At 47.0% G+C, this 24,328-nt stretch overlaps 8 protein-coding genes across 8 annotated transcripts; 6 read left to right on the top strand and 2 right to left on the bottom strand.

Annotated features, from left to right (window-relative positions):
* Nucleotides 1-5,822: 5,822 nt before the first annotated feature.
* Nucleotides 5,823-8,091, top strand: N7479_009886 (uncharacterized protein; the record flags this gene model as incomplete). Its single annotated transcript, XM_057257579.1, has 4 exons — nucleotides 5,823-6,078; nucleotides 6,178-6,544; nucleotides 6,591-7,509; nucleotides 7,606-8,091. The coding sequence occupies 4 exons, from the start codon at nucleotides 5,823-5,825 to the stop codon at nucleotides 8,089-8,091; spliced, it is 2,028 nt and encodes a 675-aa protein (XP_057105037.1).
* A 2,019-nt stretch (nucleotides 8,092-10,110) lies between these two features.
* N7479_009885 (uncharacterized protein) lies at nucleotides 10,111-11,962 on the top strand (the record flags this gene model as incomplete). Its single annotated transcript, XM_057257578.1, has 2 exons — nucleotides 10,111-10,158; nucleotides 10,523-11,962. 2 exons carry the CDS (start codon nucleotides 10,111-10,113, stop codon nucleotides 11,960-11,962), a joined length of 1,488 nt encoding a protein of 495 aa, XP_057105036.1.
* Nucleotides 11,963-12,593: 631 nt separating this feature from the next.
* On the top strand, nucleotides 12,594-17,129 carry N7479_009884 (vacuolar protein sorting/targeting protein 10; the record flags this gene model as incomplete). The annotated part of the gene is made up of 2 exons (XM_057257577.1): nucleotides 12,594-16,441; nucleotides 16,499-17,129. 2 exons carry the CDS (start codon nucleotides 12,594-12,596, stop codon nucleotides 17,127-17,129), a joined length of 4,479 nt encoding a protein of 1,492 aa, XP_057105035.1.
* Nucleotides 17,130-17,541: 412 nt separating this feature from the next.
* On the bottom strand, nucleotides 17,542-18,295 carry N7479_009883 (cytidine deaminase; the record flags this gene model as incomplete). Its single annotated transcript, XM_057257576.1, has 5 exons — nucleotides 17,542-17,580; nucleotides 17,635-17,716; nucleotides 17,773-17,858; nucleotides 17,989-18,122; nucleotides 18,214-18,295. 5 exons carry the CDS (start codon nucleotides 18,293-18,295, stop codon nucleotides 17,542-17,544), a joined length of 423 nt encoding a protein of 140 aa, XP_057105034.1.
* Nucleotides 18,296-18,741: 446 nt separating this feature from the next.
* On the top strand, nucleotides 18,742-19,529 carry N7479_009882 (ubiquitin carboxyl-terminal hydrolase; the record flags this gene model as incomplete). The annotated part of the gene is made up of 2 exons (XM_057257575.1): nucleotides 18,742-18,796; nucleotides 18,850-19,529. 2 exons carry the CDS (start codon nucleotides 18,742-18,744, stop codon nucleotides 19,527-19,529), a joined length of 735 nt encoding a protein of 244 aa, XP_057105033.1.
* Nucleotides 19,530-19,766: 237 nt separating this feature from the next.
* N7479_009881 (NmrA/HSCARG family protein) lies at nucleotides 19,767-20,731 on the top strand (the record flags this gene model as incomplete). Its single annotated transcript, XM_057257574.1, has 2 exons — nucleotides 19,767-20,018; nucleotides 20,075-20,731. 2 exons carry the CDS (start codon nucleotides 19,767-19,769, stop codon nucleotides 20,729-20,731), a joined length of 909 nt encoding a protein of 302 aa, XP_057105032.1.
* A 1,167-nt stretch (nucleotides 20,732-21,898) lies between these two features.
* amcA (putative mitochondrial ornithine carrier protein AmcA/Ort1) lies at nucleotides 21,899-22,913 on the bottom strand (the record flags this gene model as incomplete). The annotated part of the gene is made up of 2 exons (XM_057257573.1): nucleotides 21,899-22,762; nucleotides 22,815-22,913. 2 exons carry the CDS (start codon nucleotides 22,911-22,913, stop codon nucleotides 21,899-21,901), a joined length of 963 nt encoding a protein of 320 aa, XP_057105031.1.
* Nucleotides 22,914-23,396: 483 nt separating this feature from the next.
* N7479_009879 (CGR1 family protein) lies at nucleotides 23,397-23,988 on the top strand (the record flags this gene model as incomplete). The annotated part of the gene is made up of 3 exons (XM_057257572.1): nucleotides 23,397-23,457; nucleotides 23,541-23,686; nucleotides 23,848-23,988. The coding sequence occupies 3 exons, from the start codon at nucleotides 23,397-23,399 to the stop codon at nucleotides 23,986-23,988; spliced, it is 348 nt and encodes a 115-aa protein (XP_057105030.1).
* Nucleotides 23,989-24,328: the final 340 nt, after the last annotated feature.

Here is a 24,328-nt window from a genome sequence, read left to right as displayed (position 1 = left end):
TATGAGACACATCTTCAATCAAGCGACAGCTATTTGCATCATGATTTCATTTATGACAATGACCCGGCACATTTAAAATGTGCCCGACAAGGGAGAACAACCACAACCATAGCCAACCTTGGAACCTTTGTCAAAATATGTGTAGACTTGATTGGTCACCAGCCCTCTTACTTACCTTGGAGTGATCATCGCTAATGATTATTCCATATCAAGGACAAACAGAAAAGGGACGAAAATGACAGATCTCGAGTCTTATATATGGCCGAAAGATCAATCGACATGATCGGATCTGAGCTGCAGTGGTTGATCGGAAAGACCAAAAGGTGAAGAGACAGATAAATGCCATGTCTGAGCATCTTCTAAGTATGTAGTATCTCGATTTGTTCTTTTGTGGTCGATCGTTGCTAATTCTTTTGTTCTAACAGGGGGGATGAAAAAACCAGCGAGACATCAAAGATGGAGCTATGTCCGCTTGCCTTTCCTCAATTAGGGCTACATCCGATCAAAGGGTATGACATTCCCTACCGATATCTAGATTCATTAATAGTTTCATTGCTAACAATGAATTTCAAGGTAGGCCGGTATAGATGTTTTTCATATTGGTTCGGCAATTCCAAACATCCGCTCTGGTCTACAAGTGTCGAGGAAAAAAGAGTGGTCTGCCATTTCAATCGGATCTAAAGTACGACTATATTACCTTGTTGACAAGAAAGTACGCGTCATGATCATCTATATCGACATGATACCCTCCGAGCTATCCCATTCTGGGCGTGATCCAGGATCTGATCATTGCCACCAATCAAACCGTCCCTGTGGTATACTCTTGATTCCCCTCAGAGTTACAGGTCTCTATGTCGCGGAAGACAAATCCATCTGGGCCTTCCATCCTTGTTCATAGCACCTGAGTCCACAGAACATATCATTGAAGACAATCAATCCATGGATTGAAAGAAAATGCGCAATCCCCGAGCAGCTTCCTATGAGTCTCAAACTCAAATCCCGTCTTTCCACAGCCATTTCCTCTATCGTGAAGGGATTCACAAGATACGCTTATCCAAAACTAACCGGAGACCACCCTCAGACATGGTAATTAAGTCGTCATCGGATCCTAAACGCCCAAATCTGCAAGAAAGAGACCATCGAAATCGGGAGGTTGATCAAGATTTCTGGGCCTTCAAATTTCCCGCTATTCCCGCGTCAGCGCCTTTGTATAAAGGGCCCTATACATTGCCTTCGATGGGCCCACACTCGACAAGGTTGATTCCAGGCATTTTTCATGAACTCTCGAAGAGTTCACAACTCAAAGTGCTTAATCTCTTTATGCCAATGGACAAATCTATGAGACACAATGGCCTTTCTGGAAGGCATAGTCCTGGATCTTGTCCATTGACGTTCTCGCTCTGGTTTTTGGCAAGGATTTCTGTCTCGTCTGCGTCATATTCTCCCTTTCTACCTGGGAATATCTACAATGCTAGTGACTGTGTACCACTACGTATATGTATTCATGTACATAAGTCGCAGCGTGGTGCGTTATTGCCGTTCGTGTCCCCCTCTATTACTACATTAGTATGAACCAGCTGACCAATGACACAGGACAGGTATCTTAAAGTCGGCCATGTCTCTGTTCTTGCCACATCGGCCTCATAACTGAACGGATCTAGCCCTTACTTAGGGCGACCAATGAATAGCGGGTGGTGGTATTTTCCGAGTCCCCGGCATAAACAATTTCCATTTGCCTCGAAATATGTCGATTGCAGTACACCTAACTCATACTAGCAATGAGATACTGCTAGGGTTTCTTCAGCAAAAACCGTCACAACAGCTGCGGGCAATTCGATCCCGCGAACATGTTGAGCTGTGAGTATTTGGAACCCATAGTCTGAAGTTGAGACTGTTGGGACCACGACACATGTGGTCACCTGACCCTGTTTGCCAGGACTGCCAGTCAGATAGTCTCTCCATCTTCTTCTTTTCCACTAGCAAGAATCTCAATACACATGACATTAAATGCTATCTCTTCCCTTAGCCTCTCAAACATAGACTAAGCTAACACTTCAGGTTCTTAGCCTCTGTCTTCTTCTTCAGAAATTTCTTGCGGACAGAGTTGATTAAGCACGGGACAACGGAAAGACAGCTCAGCTACGCAATATGTGAGGTACAGCTCGCAAGTTTCAGATCTCTCTCATCTGCGTGGCTACTAGCTCTACGAGCCCAACCCATACTAGGAGGGAAAGAAGGCTTCGACTGCCGGTTATCAACTAGCCCGCAAGTGCCATTTACAGAGAGCCAGCTTCACATCTCTCTCATTTCCGTGGCTCCTAGCTCTACGAGCTCAGCCCATACTAGGAGGAAAAGAAGGCTTCAATTGCCGCTCATCAACAGGTGTTCCAAGAACCATTTGCGCAGAGCAATGCTCAGATCTTATTCATCTACATGGTTCCTGTCTTGGTAGCCACGAGCCATATGAGGAGAAGGCTTCGGTCGCCGGGTATCAACAGGCACGCCAAAAGCCACCTACCGAGAGTCAGATCCATATCTCGCACATTTCCACGGCTGCCAGGATAAGAAACACAACGCATACCAGGAGGGAAAGAATGCTTCACTTACCGCGGGCAGAGTTGATCAGCACATCAAAGATGAAGGGCAATCGCAGCTACGCAAAATGCGGTACAGCTCACCAGGTTCAGATTTCTTTTATCTACGTGGTCACCGGGACTGGGGATACGGGATATACCAGGAGGAAAAGAAGGCTATGCTCGCCGGTCATCAACGGGTGTGCGAAAAGTCACATGCCGGGAACTCTGAGACATCTGCAAACAGAAGAAACAGCTCAAATCATCAACCAAAACACCATTGCTTGTGAAGATAGAAATGGAGGGAGACAAACCATGTTCGTGGCATCGATCGAAATGGTGCATCCCGCATCGTGTAATGGAGCATTACCAGGAATGTCCTATCCTGGTTAGCCCATGGTGATATCGCACTGGTAGATAGCTACCCTCGCTTTGGAGACATTGCATTCTCCACTGTCAGTGTTATCTGCACCAGCTATCGCAGAGCCTCGAGAACATGTGCTCTATTGGCCCAGATACCCATACAGAAAGCCGCAGCACAACCGCATCCAATGGTGACCTGAGTAGCGGATTATCAAGACCGAGGTAGAGTTTTCCTCGGGGCGTCGGCGAAAAGCAACAAAGACAACTTACACGCAGGTATACACCAAACCGGAGCCTGGAACCAGGTTATCAAGAAAGTAATGTTTTCTCTAATTAGCACTACCCCCATGCCAGTCGATGAGTATTTACACAACATTCGATCTGGCAAGGGCATTTTGAAGAGAAGACCAACCGATAGTTTCATGGGTAATTAGAACCGAACACTCATCAAGCCCAAAAAGAAAAGGCTGTCATTTGGGTGTATTCCTAGTGGCCATGACGCCGTGCGGAGACAGACAGTTCATGTCTCACTTGCGAGCCTCCGACCACTTTTCAATACTACCATCAGTGGTGAGAATCCAACACTCAATCCAAATACAAAGAAACAAGCTGTCACTAGGGCTTGTTCCTAGTGGCCATGACTCTGTGCCAAGACAGACGTTTCAGGTCTCACTCGCGACCCTCCGACTACTTTTCATACTGCTATCAGTGGTAAGAATTCAACACTCAAATCTTAACTCAAATACAAAGAGACAAGCTACCAATAGGGCGTGTTCCTAGTGGCTATGACTCTGTGTCAAGATGGGCGCTTGAGGTCTAGCTTATGATCTGACGACTGTCTTGATTATCCTTTCCATTTTCAGTTTATCTTACCACGTCGATGATCCTGCGTGTCTGCGTGTGATACTGCTCAGCCCCCTGTTGATTTCCCCACGAGCAGATAGTGGTTGTGCTGGCGGTCGTCCGGGTTTGGGCCCAGCAAGCGACTAGGAAAATCTAAATATGAGCCGAATCCCCTTGTTAATGCTTTGGCTCCTGATTGTCGAACAAAAATGACTTGGCTTTGGTGTGTCTGTCCTCGGCTTTATCAATGCTTCCTTTACTTTGCTTTTTACGCTTTGCTATTTGTGACATTGCTTTTTGTGATTTATCTCACCAATACACCTCCTTTTTATTCTCTATATAGTTCTGCAGTAAATCTACATGCTTGAAGAATATAGATGACATTTGATTTGAATTTAGTACAAGATATACAAAATGCAGTAGCAGATAGCTCGCCTTGCCCATCTTCCACAATTCTATGCGTCTAGATGGTGTCTAAGGAGTATAGATCCACCACATATCCACCCTAGAAAAATAAGAAAAGTAATCATGGAATAGACAAGGGCTAGCCAGGCACTTTCTGGAAGGTATATAATTCTGCCAATCCCAAGGCCTAGGGCTATAAATGGGTAGACCCACGTGCAATTTCATCCTGCCTTGGATTGGAGCTCTGTACGGAGTACCATGGTACTTTTATTATTTTTAATCTTACCATGTTCCAGTTTATCCTGTTTTCGCTGTTAATAGGGCATGTTTAGATACCAATGACTGCATCACCAGCGGCTAAACCTGTTACCCTAACAAAATTGATCAATGATCATCATTTTTGATGTGTCAAATTCGGCAGCTTCTAGCCGAGAGGACTAGAACTTTCGAGGATTGGAATCTGGCTACATATTCGCTCAAGTAGAGTTCTCAGACCGAGTTGACTAATAATATTGAAATCACAGAAACTACTATGCATCCTAACCTGGATATATAGAAACAAAAATAAGAATTGCTTGTCCAACCTTGGAAGGCTTGTGGTGATGCTTGGGGGGTTCCCAGCCCTGGAGGAGTGTCGACCTCAGGACTTTCCAAGTTTTTTTACTTGTTCCTTTATTTTATGTAATTTGTTATATAGATCCTATTCACTTGTATCTGAATTAAAGCACTATTGGGCTATTAAGCTGTTAAGCAAACTAAGCATCGTATGCAGCATTTGATCTTCTGGGAACGTTACCCAGTGTAATCACGAGATCAGGTATCTTTTATGGAGTACTTTGTACTACCAGAGAAAGAAAAGCAATGGAGTTGATATGCAGCTAACTTTAGCTCACCCGCCCAGGAAGAAACAATGACGATCACCGAGCTAGATCTCTCTGCCTCGTAGGGCTAAAAAGAAAAACTTTGAAAGTGATCCACTGCGCAATTTGTTTCAATGTAGAGAAATTTGAGGCGTTTCTTGGGTAAAGCATTAAGGTCCTCTGCTATTGTAGTTTTCTTTGACATTTTACAGTTGAATTTGTTCTAAGAACTAACTATTTTATAAGAACTATATGGGTACTTATGTATGGAAAGACAGTTTAAACATGTCTGGTTTTCATCGTTCTCATCTTCTCACTTACGCACGCTAAATCGATGGTTCCTACATCTGTGAAAATGTCTCGCGGTACATCGTGGACATAAATGCCATGCTAGGTTGCCAAGCCGTTATACCACAATACTCATAGTAACTTACTCTGGTCTAGAATAAAGACGATTTACGCCACTATCATCATCCTCATTTCCTGCTCAAGTTCTTTCAGGTCCCAGGTGTGCTATTATGTAGGCCCATCAGATCTAGTCTCGCAAATGGAGACAACTAAGCTTGGCCCACAGTCTTGGGCAAAAGGATGTACTCCATAGAGATCTTCATTTGAATTTCTTGATTTGAAATCCTATTTGAATAAATAAAAGAAGTATCCTCGAATCCACTATCGTGGTGAGATATTCACTCTTTCACCAGTAATCTCTGGTTGCCGTCCCTTCGTTCCGATGATTATACCCTTGTTTATGACTACAACTTGAATATATAATCCCCAAATGGCTGAAGACAGCCCCAGGAAATCGATTGTTGAAGACGTCTTCATTCCTAAAGAACTACTCACCACTGCCAAATTCAACTCGCCGTGGGAATTGGCTCGATGGGAACAGTCTCTCCCCGATAACAATCGTATATCACTTCTAGGACCTCGCACTTCTTCCAATCGTCCTCTGAGTCTTTCTTCTCTGCGAGCAGTAACAAGGCCAAAGTCTACAATTAGATCTCGTGGATGCAGTGATCCTCCTGCTTTTCAGGGTATGAAATTGATTTCCCATATCTATAGCAGAGACTTGTGGGAATACAGCGATCCTATCAAATTGATCGTCAATAAGCTAATCTTATCCTATTATTCAGGTACACTCGACTACTTTGCAAACCCCGCCTCTTCAATCTCTGATAAAGAACCAATACCGCCAGTTCAGAATGCATTCATCAGTCCCCGGCCACTCAGTAAATTCAGCCCTCATAAAATCAGCAGCGAGCAGAGTAGCCTGCAAGAAGTCTATGAAAAAGCCAAATTGAGGGGAGCTGCTATCCAACGAAAACACTGGGTGCGGCTATTGTTTGAATACAGCTTCTATTCATTCCTCGTTCTGTTCGCCTACTTTGTCCTCGTCGGTATGCCACTGTGGGAAGGTGCTGTGTGGTGGCTGTATTATGTTGTCCGAACTAAGTTCGTTATCCAAGGAGGATATTCAATTGTTATTGGTCTGGCTGCACTGTAAGTTTCTTCTCGAGAGTCAAGTTTCTTGCCCTAACCAGACTAGATACGCATTCTGTCCTCTTATGATGCTCTTTGAGAAAGATCCTCCAACCCTGGATTCTAAATCTGAATCTGAATCTCCGGACCTAGAAAGCAACATATCCAAGGTGAAATCAACCGCTCTCCTCATTCCCTGCTATAAGTCAGCAACAATCATCGACGCAACCCTCCAAGCCGCCTTTAAAGTCTTCCCCAAAGAAAATATCTTCGTCATAGCGAACGGCAATTCCAAAACCCCCCTCGACAACACAGAAGAAGTTTGCAAGCCCTACGGCATCAACTACCTCTGGGTGCCCATCGGCTCAAAAATCGTGGCACAGTTTGTCGGCAGCCACGCAGCCAAGGACTTCGAAAACGCCCTCCTGATCGATGACGACTGTCTCCTACCCCCAAATTTCCCAATCGTCAGTGATAGACTCAAAAACACCGTCAAATGTCTCGGGTACACAATCAAAAGCGTCGGCCCCAATTCCTCAAAGGGTACCTTCTGCCAGCAAGCCCAGGACCTCGAATACAAAATGTCCGGTATCCAGCGTGCTTTCTTCGGGATGTTTGGAAGCGCTACATTCCCACACGGAGCTATCTCGCTCTGGAATATCGAGTTCCTAAAACAGACCTTCCATGAACATCCCGGATTCTCCGTGTCCGAGGATTGGTTCTTCGGCGATGCCTGTCGGCGTCTAGGTGGACGCATTACTATGTGCTCACAGGTCTTCGTCGAAACAGAGACGCCGGCTTCGGTGTTCTGGAGTGGCTCTGGTGGTAGTCGTGGTGGGTTCGGCGAGATGACTGTCCTCCAGCAGCGGTTTAAGAGGTGGAATTTCTTCTTCGTTGTTGGTGTGTACTATGATTTGAAGTATATCTTAACTAGCTGGAAGTTGGGTTGGTGGGAGTTTGGTGCGAAGTTGTGCGTTTTTCAAGAGGTATGACAGGCACATCCGTCCTATCTTCAACATTTGACATGCATACGATTATGTCGAAGTTAAGGTCAAAGATATCTAAGCTAACCCTAACGCCAGGTGTATGAAACCCTCATCTACCTCTTTGCCCCATTCATCCTTCCAATTTCATTCATAGTCCGGCCCTCATTCTGTGGAATGCTACTTGGCGTCACAATCGGGATGTATATCCTCAACGTGATAATCTTCAATGAGATCCACCTCCGGTTAAAAAAAGAGCGCATCAACTGGAAAGTCCTTTTGTTTTACTACACGTTCTACAAGATTGCTCTGACATTCATCAACGTGGTGAGCTGCTACTGGTCACTGTACAAGTATGCACGGTACTTTGCGCAGCGGCATCCGAAGGTCATTGAGGACCGGGATGCGGTGGAGGTGATACTTAGTCTTGAAAAGGATTCGAATTCAAGGAGGACGTCGGCTGAGGATGTGGTCGTTCCGCTTGATGGTGTGTTGGGCACGGGAGTTGGAAGAAAGTTGACGCTTACAAAAGTTAAGGCTGGGAAGAAGAGGGAGGGGGAGAAATGTGAGAAGGATACTAGATAGATTTGAATATACACAGTAGATGTGATAATTTAGATTTGTGTTTAATAAAAACATCTATGTTGAAATGTATGGAGTTGTGCATGTGCACTTGGAAAATAATCAAGATGTGACTCTTCATTTTGCACTATTCTCTCAAAACTTAATATACCCGACTGGAACCCTCATTTGATATGGGTTAGCGCTGTCTCAAACTATATGATGACGCTCTATCAACTGTAAGCATTGTGGGTCACTTCTTCGGTAGATCAGAGCAACAAATGTCCAGGTCTTCTATACAAGTCTTCTGTGATCTATATTATCTAATTCAATCTAGCTGAATTGGTTATTATTGCTTAATAGTTATTTAATTTATATGGATTACTGCAATTGGCATTAGATGACTCCCCCTGACAGGGGCCTGAAATTGACGGTATGGCCATCGTGCACTACATCGCCAACACGGGCACTTGCATCAACTAGCTCGTAATGTTTTTGAAGCTCACAGAAAGACCTACTCCCTATAGTATCAGCGGTAAACACTCTAATAGTGAGCAAGCGTTTGCTGTCAGAAATAACTTGCAGACGATAGATCATACGTAAAAGTCCGAGCCCGCACGCCTCAACTCACCACGAGCCCGGGAAAAAATACCTCCTCGTTTGTCGCATGCAATTGAACGTATATGCATTAGCCCGATGCAAGGAGAAGAGGTCTGAATATTTAGCCAGAAGTGGTTGCATTAGCACTGTCGATGACAGGTCATAGTGTACAGAGTATATGTAGATTTTATAGATTAACTGCGGCATTCTATTTGAATTTCTAACCAATAATCATATCAACGTAGATCATTTGTATGCAAGTGCTTAGTTACGTACTTTGTAGATCGGAATAATAGCCGATAATGTATGCTGTACCCCGTACTTCTTACTATTTCTTATGATCTCCATACTATTGAGTAGTACTCAAATATGATGCAAGGAAAATCCAACAAAAGCAAATCATTGGCTCCTGATAATCTCCGGAGTTCAGTCTCAATTCATATATTACTCCGTAAACTAATTTAATTTAGCCGAACTCGCTAGAGATTATCCTGGTATTAGTATATGAACTGTCGGGTAAGTGTAAACAGTATGTTGTACACCGTCTTGGAACTTGTTTGCCTATTTAGTTAATATCAGGTCAGTGTCAAGTATGTATAAGTTAAGTGGCGTCGGCCTGAATCGTAACTGTTAACGTTCTTTGTCTAAGTGGATTGTCTTCTTATTGGGCATTAAATATTTGATGCATCACTTTTCCCAAGGATCGGATCTTCTCGTATATTCCATTTCCTGACGGCTAACCCCGCGACAAAAGGCCGATACATACCCAATAATGAGGAAATAGGGAACAGGGATAAGAAGAGCACAAAAGGCCTCGACGTTTCTCATTTCCAAGTTCCAAATTCCCCGGTCCTGATCTAGGGTGTGTTTCAGACCGGAAAACTAGCGAAGATCTAAGTGGAGCTGAGGCCGATCCCCTTACTGGGCCAACAAGGCGCGTAGTGGCATGGTGACTTGGCGATTTGGTGACTTGGCAACGTTTAATGTTGGATGAATGGATTCATATACTTTGTAGGGTAGGATGTAAAGAGTTCGTTTGACATGTTCGCAGTCAACAATAGAGGGGTTCATGATAGATCATAGATGGGTATAATATAGTATAGTGTACGAAGTACGGAGTATATATAGAAGTATAGCAAGGGAGGTAAGATCTGGAAATAGAAGTAATCACATCACAGACGGCGCTAATGTACAGCATACTGTCACAGATCAAAGACTTTAAACATATTTAGTTTTAGGGTATATTCTCGTATTCTTACATATATAGATGTCCTTGTCCTCCTCTTTCTATGTACTTTTTATTAGGCGTTGAAATTATATACTTATACTGATACTATACAGAGTACTGTATTGCCATATTGCCATATTGCTTATCCCTATATCCCTATATCCCTATACATATCCCTATCATATTATTCCAATTGGAATTTTACTGTCTCTACAATGTCGGCCGAAGACTTCGAGTCACTGCCTCCAGCAGTGCGAAGAAAGGTAAGGGCTGATCTACTACTCATTTCCTCACTTCGTCACTCTCTCCCCATCACCTCTCACCGTCACACGCTCGGACTTCTCATTTCCCTCCCCCCAATAGCCCCATCCACAGAGGATCATCTTAACCCAATTAAGCCTGAATCGCCCGTTTTCTCCGTTTTCCCACTTTCTTTGTCTGCCCTTATTCTGTGATTTACCCCTGAGACCCCCTCGGTGGAGGCCGACTACCCGCACTATTGCCCGTGGCGCCCCTCGTTGTCTTATAGCATCGGCCGAGATTGGCCAACCTCGGCCAATGTTAGCGCATGGGATGTTGTCGGCTCCACTTCAATTACTGTTTAATGTCCACAGCTAATTGGAACAGTTCTTCTCGAATGTTGAGCGTTTGCGCATTCGGCTAGCCCAGAGCGATCACAGTTCTCCTACCTGCTCCACGTCAAACTATCAGACGGATAATCGGACCTATCGAGCCCCTCGTCCTGGGTCTGATTATCATTCGCGTGGTTTACGGAACGGATCGACTAGGAAGCGAGGACTTGAGAAACGTTCTTCCCCTTTCAAGAAATTACGCAAACCAGGCTCTCTTCAATTGGCTTACTTGGCCGCCCAGGCGGATTCTCAATGCTTCCATTCTCTCCCCGCTAAGGTCCAACAAAAGCTTTTCTCGCCTGAAGAACGAAAACGTTTGAGGAACGCCTATCGACAAAGCCTCATCTACGACGCTGCCGACGAAGCTTACCAACGAGATATCGGCCGAGATTCTGGGAGCTGTCGCCCTTCCACTGAAAGTTACCGCTCCCAGGAGACTGTTCCTGTTTTTCAGCCATCGACCGTCTTCTATTCAGACTCTGAGTCGGACGAAGAGGACTCAAACATGGATCAAACATTCCATGACAGTTTCCGGTGGCTCGACGACGGTGGCGATCTCGACTTATCGCTCGATGAATACCACGCTCATGTGGCAGATGCTGCCACGAGGAAGAGATCTCGCTCCTCTTTCCGTCGCTCCTTATCCTTTTCAAACCAACTTCGCAAAACATTAGAAATTACACCCATTTCTCCTCGGGGACTCCCGCCTGTCAGCCGATCTCAGCCTCTAGCTCCCCTCTCCAACCAAACCTCCGAATCGCGCCCATCATCCCGCCATCGATTTCAACATGTCCCTAAATCATCCACCTCTACCATCGACCCCTATGCACAATACTACCAAGACCCCGATGCTCGTTTGAAGTTGCGCGTATACCTGGCATCCCCACAAAAATTCGACGAAGCTATTGAATTTGGATTTCCCTCGCTAGATCAAAACAATAAGGAGAACATCGCACAAGAACCGATTTCATTGAAACCAACCACACCAAATCATACCTCCTCACAGAAACCAACCCTAGTCAATTGGGACTTTGGCACATTCTTCGAAGATGACGATGGCACCATGGTGGGGAGCCCAGGGGGGTCGGTGGAGAATGAATCAATCCCTTCGCCCATGCTCACACAGCGGGACGCGTCCCGTCCCTCCGTGGAATCCCCAGCCCTTTTGCAACGACGCCAATCCTGGCTGCTTGGGACGAAGGGGGTCCCACAACGGCTTCCAGGAAACCGTGAGATGACTCTGAAAATGACCCTCACTCGGCCTGACCTCCGAACCAACTCTCCCACCCCTCCTACTTCTTCCAAAGAAATGGAAGATCCCTTACGACTGGCTGAACTCCCACCTGCGGATCGCAGCCAATCAATCTGGGACTCTGACATGGATGAGCAAGGTATGGTGAGGAAGATGTGGCGCAAACTCCGACGCCGAGTTTGATTAAATATGTCCCGATTGACTTCCGCTGACTTCCACTCGTTTTTATTTTTTTAATATGCCTTGATTTATTTCCAACACTGAGGTGTTGTTGTTTGTTTGGCACGAACTCATTTTCGTTCTATACCATTCTGAACGTGATCCCTGCATTTGAGCGATGTTTGATTTTACACGGGACCCCCGACATTTTTATTGTATCTATTCAGCAGTGTTCTTGTACATATAACCAGCTGCTTCATGTCAATTGATTCAAAAGACCATATCTCCCTATATTCACCACTTTCAGGGGGTGTTATGTAGACTTCAAAACTAGTCCCAATTGTCTGCTCTCATCCATGGTTGGGCTGCCAGTAGACTTATTTATAACCATGGTTCACTCGATAGGACCGATAAGGAATTCACGTGACAGGAAGCTTCATCCCAAGGCAGAGAGGCCACGCAGCTCCGTCATCAGCATCACTATCTTAACTCACGACATTTCTACGTGCTTGTTCATTCGTTGCTATCTTTCAACATTCCTCTCCTTTTCAGGGACCTTACATTCCCTCCGACCATCGATTGACTCCGTATTTCCGGTCCGATCCGCTCAAGCTCCCACCCGCACACCCCATCAGATGCCTACGCAGCTCCGGTCATGATCCCACGGTGGCTGCTGCTCACACTGAGCCTGCTGCTGGTATGGGCATCGCATCCAGCAGCGGCAAAGGGAAACGAACCGAAGGTCGTGACCCATGAACTCAACGATGTGCCCACAGATTTGTTCTACTTCCGCGGCACAAATACCATCCTCTACCGCGACAAAACTTCCCTCACCGCACATGTCTCCTTTGATGGTGGCGAGAAATGGGAGACCGTCAAGGGCAGGGATGGAACCATGGAAGGCGTTGTCGAGTTGATCTGGAACCATCCATTCGACGCCCACCGCGCGTACATCCTCGGCCAGAATGGCAAGCACTGGATCACGACCGACCAGGCCAAGACATGGAAACCTTTCCAGGTGGATGTAATGCCGTTCGCGTCGATGCGCTCGTCCCTGTTGGAGTTCAATGGTTGGGATCCGAAAAAGGTCATATTCATGGGTCTCGACTGCACCATCCTTGGCTGCACGCCCCAGGCGTATTATACCGTCGACGACTTCGAAAATGTTCAGCCCTTGCGCGACATGACTCTCCAGTGTATGTGGGCCGCGAGCCGCCCGCAGTTTGCGTGGGACTTAGAAATGCCGAAATCGACAGGAGACCGGATCATGTGTGTTGTCCCTGGGTTGAAGGGGCCGTTTGAGAATACACATACAGAACGGTTGATATATTCCGACAAATTTTTCAAAGATGATGTGGAGGGCATCGAGGCAAAATTGGACCATGGCAAACCGCTGAGCGGCATTAGTCTTCAGATCCGCTCTGTAACTAAGTATATCGTGGCGCGCCTTCAATCGCGCGGTACGCAGGAGCAGGCTTTGTATGTCAGTGACGACTCGATTGTGTGGCATCGCGCGGAGTTTGGCAAGCACCGCATTGAAGAGGATGCCTACACTATCTTAAAAAGCACCAACTATAGCATCCAGATCGACGTGCAAACTACCTGGCGTGATAACCGGATGGGTAGTCTTTTCTCATCCAACTCTAATGGCACTTACTTTACACGAAATATCGAGCACACGAACGAGGACCTGGCTGGCTTGGTCGATTTCGAGGAAGTCACGGGTATTCAGGGTATAGTGATCGTCAACACCGTCAAGAACTGGGAGGAGGCTGAGAAGTCTGACTCGAATAAAAAGAAGCTTATCAGCAGTATCAGTTTTGACGATGGGAGAACCTTCCAACCTCTAAAGGCTGATAAAGACGAGTTACACCTGCATTCGCTGACCACCTATGACGCGCTGCACAATATGCCCCTACCAGATCACCGAATGTTCTCAAGCCCGGCTCCAGGATTGGTCATGGGTGTCGGTAACACTGGAGATCATCTCGAGGACTACTCCAAGGGTGATCTCTATGTTTCAGACAATGCGGGTATTACATGGCGGCGCGCGCTCAAGGGCCCGCACCGGTACGAGTTTGGCGACCAGGGAGGCGTGATCATGGCCGCCTTGCATGGCAGCGCGACGGACAATGTCCAATTCTCTATCGACCATGGGAAAGAGTGGGAGGCGATTGATCTCAAGCAGAAGATCAAACCTCTATACCTGATCTCGACGCCTGATTCGACCAGCCTCAAGTTCCTGCTTGTTGGTATTTCCGGCGATGACACCAAAGTCCTCATGTTTTTTATTGACTTCGATGGCCTCCATGAGCGCCAGTGTGAATCTGGAGACCTTGAAGAGTGGACTGCTCGTTTAAATGAAAAGGGCGAGCCTGATTGTCTGATGGGTCAAAAACAGTTCTTCCAACGTCGCAAGGCAAATGCGGATTGCTTCATCAAGAAGGAGTTTGCCATCAGCCCCCCTGAATTCAAAGCCTGCAAGTGTTCCGCTGAAGATTTTGAATGCGACTACAACTTTGTTCGCAGCGAAGACCGCAAGGAGTGTGTACCGGCTGTCCCAATGACACCACCGGCTGGCAAGTGCACTGAGCCTAGTGACAAGTACATGGGCCCCTCAGGATGGCGACTCATCCCCGGTAACAAGTGCATCCGCGAAGGCGGCGAGGATCTCGAGCGCGAGGTTGAGCGCTCCTGCGGGAATAATGTTACAGCGCCTTCTCCCATCGTTGATGGCAAACCTCGCGCGGAAAAGCCACAGATCATTTCTGCCACGGAGACAAACTACTTCTATCTCGAACGACAGGCCAGTAACAACGGCGTTGATGAAACTATTATGATGCTCACGAACAAAAACGAGCTGCATATCTCGCGCGACCATGGCCGGAACTGGAAGCAAATCCACGCGGATGAGAAGTTTACAGGAATGTTTCAGCATCCTTACTTTACTGATGCGGCTTTCTTCCTCACAGACAGCAAGAAAGTGTACTACACTATCAATCATGGTGATTCTTTCCACTTCTTTGAAGCTCCCAGTTTGCCTACCAAGGAGGAGCACATCCGCCCATTGGCTTTCCATGAGAAGTTCCAGGATTCGCTTATCTGGATTGGTCACAAGGACTGCGATAGTGATGGGAAGAACTGTCGCTCGCAAGCTTACGTCACCGACAAGCGAGGCGCTAGTTGGGACCCGATGCTTATTGGAGTCGACGGTTGTAACTTTGGATATCACGAGGGTCGCAACAACAGTGAAAAATTGGTGATTTGCGAGCAGTATAAAGATGAGGAAAGGAACAATAAGCGGCAGCTGGTTATCAGTGATGATTATTTCTCAACCATGGACGTTAAGTTCGATAACATCGCTCGTTCCGCTACTAGGAACTCTTTTGTCATCGTCGCCTGGTACGAAGGAGACCAGAACGAATACCTGAATGCTAGCGTTAGCGTCGACGGTCGCACTTACGCCAACGCAGAATTCCCTTTCAACATTAAGGTCCCTCAGTATACCGTCCTACCTAGCTCTCCGCATGCATTGTTCCTCCTTGTGAAGGTGGGCGGAGGAAAGGAAGGCAGTTTCGGCTCCCTGGTCAAAAGTAACAGCAACGGTACCTACTTCGTTCAGAGTCTCGAGGGACTCAACGTCAATGACCGCGGCTACACGGACTACGATGAGTTGAAAGGCCTCGAGGGTGTGGCTATTGCCAATGTGGTTTCGAATCGGGAAGAAGTGCAAAGCAAGGGCGCGGCCAAGAAGCTGCGCACTATGATCACCCACAATGACGGTGGTCAGTGGATGCTTCTGGCTCCCCCGTCTCACGATGTCGATGGCAAGAACTTCGGCTGCTCCGTTACGGAGAGCCAGGGCACTGAGAAATGCGCTCTCCATTTCCACGGCTATACCGAACGCCGCGATCCCCGTGACACCCTCTACTCAGGCTCCGCCATCGGTCTGATGCTCGCGCTCGGCAACGTCGGTGAGCATCTTACCAGCGTAACCGATGCCGACACATACCTCACCAGGGATGGCGGCATCACCTGGATTCAAGTCAAGAAGGGACAGTACATGTGGGAATTCGGTGCTGCAGGCTCGATAATCGTGCTCGTCAGCGACCGGAAGCCAACCAAGGTTGTACACTACACTCTCGACGAGGGCATAAGCTGGCACGAGTTCCAGTTCGCCGAAAAGGAAATGGTCGTCGACGATATCTCGACTGTGCCATCAGACACATCGAAGAACTTCCTGCTTTGGAGCATGGACGGCGGCAAGCGTGTTACCATTACGCTCGACTTCAGTGGTATCTGGAGCCGCGACTGTAACGACGATGAGAACGACTACTACAACTGGTCCCCCTCTCATCCATTCCAGGAAGAGAACTGTCTCTTTGGCCATGTCGAGGAGTACCACCGCAAGAAACCTGCCGCTGAGTGTTGGAATTCCTGGCGTGAGCCACACCTCCACAGCATTGGTCGGAACTGCACTTGCACCCGTGCTGATTTCGAATGGTAAGCAAAAACACACAACCCCTTCATTCAATCTAAATACTAATTAACACCAAATAGCGACTACAACTACGAAATCCAAAAAGACGGCAGCTGCGGTCTCGTCCCGGGCCTCCAACCCCAAGACCACATCACACAATGCAACCAAGACCCCGACATGGTCGAATACTGGGAACCAACCGGCTACCGTCGAATCCCGCAAACTACCTGCCAAGGCGGCCTCGTATTAGACCAAGACGTCTCAAGAGCCTGCCCGAACAAAGAAGAAGAATATCAGAAGAAACACGGTATCAGCGGAGTCGGTCTATTCTTCGCAATCGTGACACCCATTGTGGCTGCCATCGCCGTCGGCTGGTACGTGTACACGCACTGGGACGGCAAATTCGGCCAGATCCGACTGGGTGAGGGCGGGGCCGCTTCATCGCAGAGCTGGTTATCTAGGGACTCGCTGCTAGTCGCGGTGCCTGTGGCGATTATCGCGGGCATTGTTGCGGTTGCGCAGTCTCTTCCGTTACTTGCTAGGAGTTTGGCGCGGGGCACGTCTGGTTTGCTCGGAAGGGGGAGATCGCAGAGACCTTATTCTACACGTGGCTCGTTTGCGGCGAGAAGGGGGGAGTATTCTTCTGTTGTTGATGATGAAGATGAGTTGCTTGGAATTGATGAATTTGATGATGAAGAGGAGCAGGCCTAGGCTTTTTGGCTTGGGCTTGAGGACGATGGTTATGGTTTTTAGTATTGAATTTTGATATAGCTGCCTTTTTGTGGTTTCCAATTGGAAATAATCTTTTGGGGGTTGAGCTCTTACATTATGAGCGTGGCATAAAGCTTTTTGCTTTTTTTTTCTTTCTTTTTACTTTCGGTTTTGTACGTTAATGGTGGCCATTGGCTGTTATATGAACTCTCTAGTATGGACTCTCTAGGGCTGTGGTTTGTATATCCCCCATCGAACAAAGATTCCTCTTTTTCGTTGCATAGAAAGAGTCTTAGGGATATAGTTTTGACTGATCGTGCTTTAAAACCTGATAGACATCTGTAAATGTATTTATTTTCACTCTTAGATTCCTAATGTATGTTCTCATTTCTTTCATTTAGATAGGGTTGCCCTATTTGAGATGATCGGGGCCGAAAGAGTCGGGCAGCAACTAGATTCGTCAGCAGAGAATCGAAGAGATATAAAAAGAAAAGAAAAAACTTACCTCCTCCATAGTCATAACTTTATAGTTTCCCTCGCCGTCGTACATGTACACGGGGAAAGAAGGCGAGGTGAACTCGCGAATACTTTATGGTCCCAATAAGCCACAGAAAGAAAGAGAGAGAAGAAGAGGAAAACTCACAATTGTCTACACATACCACAAGGCGAGGCAGCAGGTTTAATATCCGTTGCGACAGCCAGAGCCTTGAAATCTTGGTGACCAGCGACCTGTGGGAGTTAGCGAAGATCCGGACATGTGTATGTACAGCAATGACAATGATAGGAAGGAATCAAAAGGAATCAAAGTAGCTCCCAAACACAGTAAGATAGACTAGACCAGGGGAAGAGAAGAACATACAACAGCAGTGCCAATAGCTACGCGCTCAGCGCAGGTTCCAACTGGATAGGCGGCATTTTCGACATTAGCGCCGGAGATAAACTCGCCCGATGTTGTGAGTATGCATGCTCCGACGCGGAATTTAGAGTATGGGCCTGGGAGGGTGTTAGTAGATGTTCTTTGTTCTATGTACTTAGAGCTGGGTATCTGGTGCTTGTGCTGCTTCAAATTGGGGAAAGGTCATACAGTAGGCAGTCGCTTTGGCGTCAATGGCCTTTGTGGAGAGGGTGGTCAGCTCCTGGGCTGTGAGGGTGTGTGTTTGAGCCATTATAGTTGAGGATGAAATGGAGAGAGATGTTCTGGAGAGATGAGGGGAGATGAGGGGAAGATGTTTTTATCCGCTGATAGGCGATAGGCGATTTTATGCAAGGAGGAGATAATCCTGGAGATGTAACTATAGACCGGACTCCGGGATATTCTATTTGTTTTGGTATCATATTACATATCAATCTTGTAATACATCCAATACCACTTGATCTAGCATGCTACATACCTACATGTAGATATATATAATCTCAGGGTCTAACATATATTTCACACTTATTCTTTAGATATTCTATAGCTATTCTATGGGTAGTATATTCTTGGACATACGTTGGAGGTATACCTTCCAGGATTGGAAGGTGGGAGGTGCTGACTAAGCATTGTTTTCACCCCTCTTATACCACCTGGGCAACATACGATGTACACAAGATAGTCTTGTCATCCCCAAACATGTTTAATCTAGGAGTCCAGGTCATCAATGGCCAAAAGACCTTTATACCGCTAGGTAAGCGCAAGGCCACCCACACACAGACCATCCCCATCTCACCAATTCAACAGAGAACAACCCAGAGGTTCACACGCATCTATGTAAGAACCTCGGAGTATCCCCGAGCCTCACCTTCCACGATATCCTCTCCACCACCCCAGAAATGCTCTCCTGGATCCCGCGACCAGTAAACGCCCTCATCCTCCTCTGCGACAAACCCATCTACCTCGCCGCGCGTTCTAGCGTCGAACACAGCATACCCGAATATGTCGGCAGCGGGGCCGACGAGCCAGTACTGTGGATGAAGCAAACAATCGGACATGCGTGTGGGCTGATGGCCTTACTACATGTGGTTGTCAATTTGGAGAATGGAAAATATGTCATGGCGGGGTCGGAGCTGGAGAAGATCGTGAAGCGGGCGGTTGGGCTGGGACCAGTGGAGAGAGCGCGACTCTTGTATGATTCAAGGTTTTTGGAAGAGGCGCATATGGATGCAGCGTCGGAGGGGTGCTCGATCGTACCTTTGCCGCAGGAGGAATGTGGGTTTCACTTTATTGCTTTTGTTAAGAAAGATGGGAAGGTTTGGGAGTTGAATGGGGGGATGAATGGTCCATTATTGCGAGGTGAATTGGAGGGGGACTTGTTGGGAGAAGAAGGGTTGGATATGACGGTAAGGGAGTTTTTACAAGCTGCCGAGAAGGAGATGCATAGGGGGATGAGTATTATTGCGGTTAATAACTCCATATTGTGATTCTTTCATGTCTTTTATATCTTTTATATGTTGATGCCCCAGTGTGTTATAACTACTTCATAATGCTATCATTTATTATATGACGTCATTTCTATACAATCTGGAGTTGAAACTCACCCCGAAGACCTCGTACTTTTATAAACCATATAAATCATGTCGAACTGCGTTGGAGCCGATCCGAGGGATGTAATACCTGGAACTGCTCATTTATAGTGGTATACTACCCTTGAGGCTAACATGGCCTCAATTCTCATCACCGGAGCTACAGGCAAACAGGGAGGCTCCGTGGTAAACAGCCTTCTGAAGAAAAATGCCCCCTTCAAGATCCTCGCCGTAACCCGTGACATCAATTCTACTTCAGCAAAGAAGCTCGCTCAGAAGTCCTCCAATATAACATTGATCGAAGGCAACCTCCAAGACCCAGCTGCCATCTTCGAGAATGTAAAGCGTCAAACCTCATCGCCAGTTTGGGGGGTGTTCAGTGTTCAAGTAAGTCCCCGAGAAACAATATCCTAAATAGACATCTCAATTCACCAATAAAACAGTCCGCCAATCCCAAAAAGGACAACGAAAGATGTCAAGGAATTGCGCTTATAGACGAGTCCATCAAACAAGACGTCAAGTACTTCGTATACAGTTCCGTCGACCGCGGTGGCAAGAGATCAGAGCAAAACCCAACCCAGGTCCCGTATTTCATTTCCAAACACGAGATTGAAGACCATCTCAAAGAGAAAACAAAAGGGACCCAGATGGAATGGACCATTCTCCGTCCTGTTGCCTTCTTTGAGAATCTCACGCCGGATTACTATGGAAAGGTGTTTGCAACTGCATGGAAGATGTCTCTGAAGGGCAAGCCGCTGCAGCTAGTTGCTACAAGTGACATTGGGTTCTTCGCTGCAGCAGCATTTATGAACCCCGAAGCATCAAAGAATCATGCTTGCTCGCTTGCTGGCGATGAATTGACGTTTGATCGCATGTCAGAGATTTTCAAGTCCTTGACTGGCCAGAATGTACCCACCACTTATAGGATTCCAGTTTGGTTGATGATGGCTGGCGTCAAGGAGCTGGATGTTATGTTCAAATGGTTTCATGATGAGGGATATGACGCAGATATTCCGGCTTTGAGAAAGTTGAATCCTGAGTTAAAGACCTTTGGGGACTGGTTAAAGGAGGAGAGCAAGTTTGAGACACGCGAGAGTTGAATGATATAGAGTTCTAATTATCATGGAATATGCGTTAGAGAAAAAGAGGCTTCTTTGCATATTTGTCTAGGTAGAAAACAATAATGGCCTAAAATAAGGGCCCAGTAAGTCAGTCCAGACCAGAAAATCGATCCGGTATCTTGAGCAGTGTAGAATGTAGAATCGGTATAAAGCGACTATATGCGTGGCTTTTATATAGCTAGCTCCGTGTTCCAGCGCAACAGAAACCTCATCTCAAACCCAGCGACCCTTTCACTCTGTAAACCAGCAATTCTCTCTGTCTTGATTGTCTTCTCCGAATTCAGATGATTATGTATCTAAATCCAGTGTATTGGTATATTGACGCGTTGAGCAAAGTTGCTTGGCCTTTTCTTCAATATCAACTTCGCTCAAACTCTTCTTCAAGATGCTTTAAACGAGCGAGTAACCCATTAACTGGCGGCCTGTTCAATGTCCGCAGGGGCTCTTTTTGGGCCTAGAAAGGTGCACCAAACGTCTACTTTTACACAGGCGATGCAGGTATGTACTTTATCACACCGCCATTTTCTTTGATTGCAGCACAAGCATCTGCGTTTAGTCGATTCGAGACCAGACGATGAGCTAGGTATATTGACTGGCTTTGGGGTCCTTCGGAATTTATATGATAATGGCAACTAGAGCATCGAGTTAGACATTGGAATGGAAGTTCTATTTGCATCTGAAATTAATTCTATACAAAGAAAGATAAACGAGACAACATAAAAAGGGTGGTAAACTCGAACGCCAAGTGATTCAACGCCTTCACCCTTGACGTGTGCAAAATTCCCAGCACAAGCAGGGCCATAGATAGGGTATCATCGGCCGGACTGGAGATGCTTGGTCTGGTATACGTCACCAGCTAACAAGCTCTGTTTTGAGAGATTCGATGCGCGGCTCATTAACCAAGGGGGCAGGTCAAGCTGGAAAGCGCAAAACGGTGCGTGATTTTCCGTCAAAGTAAGCATTGGAGTTCGAGTAAGGAGGGGTAAAAACAGGAGAAAGTGTAGAAGAGTCAAGAATCGTGTTTGAATGTATTCGGGGTATAGCGCACGATGTCAGAATCCAAAGAGTCAGGTATGAAAAATCCAAAAGGAAAAAGGGGACAAATGTCTATATGCAGGGGAATTGTAATAGTCTCTCTCTTTTTTTTCAACCAAAATATTGCCGTAATCCTTCATAAACGGTGAAAATGAAGGCCGAGCTGGGCGCCGAGCGCACGCAGGTGATCCCGCACCCGCGGTACATGCCCTTGAGCCCTTGCTGCCTCCACAAAGCCTTAGTCACGCCCCAGAAGGTCTGTTTTTGAGCATGGAGCGGCAGTCGTGAGACGTCTACAGTCTGCATGCGAGACTTGATTGTATCGGCTGGGTAGAACAGGAAGTTGTAGCTGATTCCAGCCGTCGCTCCTGCAATCATTTGTTGGTGGATGGGGAGCGAGTCGGATGTCAATTGGGGGCTCGACTTGTTATACTTGCGGAACAGCGATGATACACCCTCGTATCCGCCGAACCACGCTGCGCTTCCGCCGGTTTCCCGGATCAAGGTTCCCATCTGGCCCCGCCAGAATCCTGCCAGCCCTTCATTTCGGAAAATGCTAGTGATAATGGCCATGGGGCCAGCAGGTTTGAAGCCTGCTGACTCCACGGGGACCTGCATCCTGCATTTCACCAATTCAATTGGCGTGAGTACTAGCGAGGTCACAGAGCCGGACAAAGCTCCGCAAGCAATGAGAGCGAAGAATGGTAGGTGCTCAACGCCTGGATAAACCGTTGCGCGCAGGCTATCTTGAATGAGACGATAACTGAAGAAGAGACAGCTGGTTTCCACCGCAGCTCCAGTCATAGGGGCACTAATGCCTCTGTAAAGTCCCCGAAAACCTTCTGCTCGGAAAGACTGGCGGAAGCAATCCACTGGTCCTGCATATCGGAGGGGAAGGTGTTCAGGTTGTGACTGTAGTCGGACCTTGACGGTATCGAAGGGGTACTCGAAGAGTTTGCCTGCCATTCCTGCCGACTTCGGAAACTGTCAGTCTAGATCTTCGTGCATATGCCAAGGACTTCCTTACCGATCCAAATATTATATCCTTTATCGCCTCGAGGCCCTGGTTGGGCGGGAGCGATGGCAGCTCCATCGGTTCACTGACGATCGCATGCTCTGTCGCCATCAAGTAAAATGTGAAAATGACCAAGGGAAAAAAGAATGTTATCGTGGGATCATGGTAAGAAGGGGAAAATCGGAGGTATAAGTAGTTGAATAAAAGGACTTTGGTGGGGGGAGGGGCGGTGTAACGAGGGATTTGATGGGCCTACAGGGTTTGCCAAGGGAACGTGCAGAAGCTAGGAAGAGAATGGAAATGATGACAGCCCAAATCCAGAAGGAAAATGGGCCTAAAGTAATGTAGAACAGCCTGTAGGAGGTGAGTCAAGAGTGGGAAAAATGAGTGTGGAGTCAGGGAAATTTGGGCCGAAGCATTTTCTCTCTTAGCGGACGCCAAGACATTTTATCAGATCGAGATAATCAATGAAAAAACTCGGTCCGTTTTTTGCCTCGACTCCTCCCGGTCTCTTTTGCTTCACTTTTCCTTCCCAATCCACTTTCTGAAATCTCCCACGTGGAATTGCTTTTCTTCCTAGTCACACATCCTATCATGTCCACCACAACGGCTACGACAGCAGTCGTGCCTCCGACCGCCGGCGTGCGGAAAAATGGTAAGTGAAAAAAAAAAAAAAATACCCAGTCCCCACTTCCCTACTGTCCCTCATCTCCCCGGCTAACCCCATCGGACCTTCAGGTAAAAACTGGCATGACACGAAGAAGCCTTTCCGCCCTACTGCAGGTTTGACCTCGTACGCTAAGCGTCAAGAGGCCAAGAAGCACAGCGATGCTGTCAAGGAACTTGAACGTGAGATGAAGGCACAGCATGAGGCTGAACGTCAGGTATGCCGATCTTGTTCCTTTTCTCTCTTAATATGTCTCACTTCCTTCGATCTTTTATGTCTTTGTCGGGTCTCCATCTCTTGTCAGCCCTGTCTCCATAATAATGATATGTCCGACAACACATCACTTCCCAAGATGGTATCACTAACCGACCCCTCCAGGCCCGTATTCAGCGCATCAAAGACCGCCGAGAAGCAAAGGAAGAGAAGCTACGTTATGAGAAGATGGCCGAGAAGATGCACCACAAGAGACTGGACCGTCTCAAGCGCAGAGAGAAGCGCAACAAGCTGCTCAACTCTTGAGGCTGTTCACGTTCTATATCTCCGCCATATCATCTCTCTATCTCCTCCGAGACTGCATTGTGTGTATATACATCGGCCTGTCGAGACTTCTTCCTTCTTCCTTGTCTTTGGCTGGAAAGACTGGGCACTCATTCCGGCGTGGGCTGTTCGATTACAGGCGTTTTTTCTGAGGTTAGGTCATAGGTCACTACTAGCGAGCAAGACAACTTTTTTTCTATAATCGCAATCTATTCTTTAGCGTAATTGGATTGATCAGAGTACAATATAGGTGGTAGAGAGGACTGCGATACTGTCAACTACAGATGGTCTTCATCTGGGTAGCCTTGGCGTCATCGATCCC

Source organism: Penicillium vulpinum, assembly GCF_028829585.1.
Source record: "Penicillium vulpinum strain IBT 29486 chromosome Unknown utg000004l_segment0_segment0, whole genome shotgun sequence".
In the NCBI taxonomy this organism is placed as follows: Eukaryota; Fungi; Ascomycota; class Eurotiomycetes; order Eurotiales; family Aspergillaceae; genus Penicillium; species Penicillium vulpinum.
This window is presented reverse-complemented; position numbering and strand designations above follow the sequence as displayed.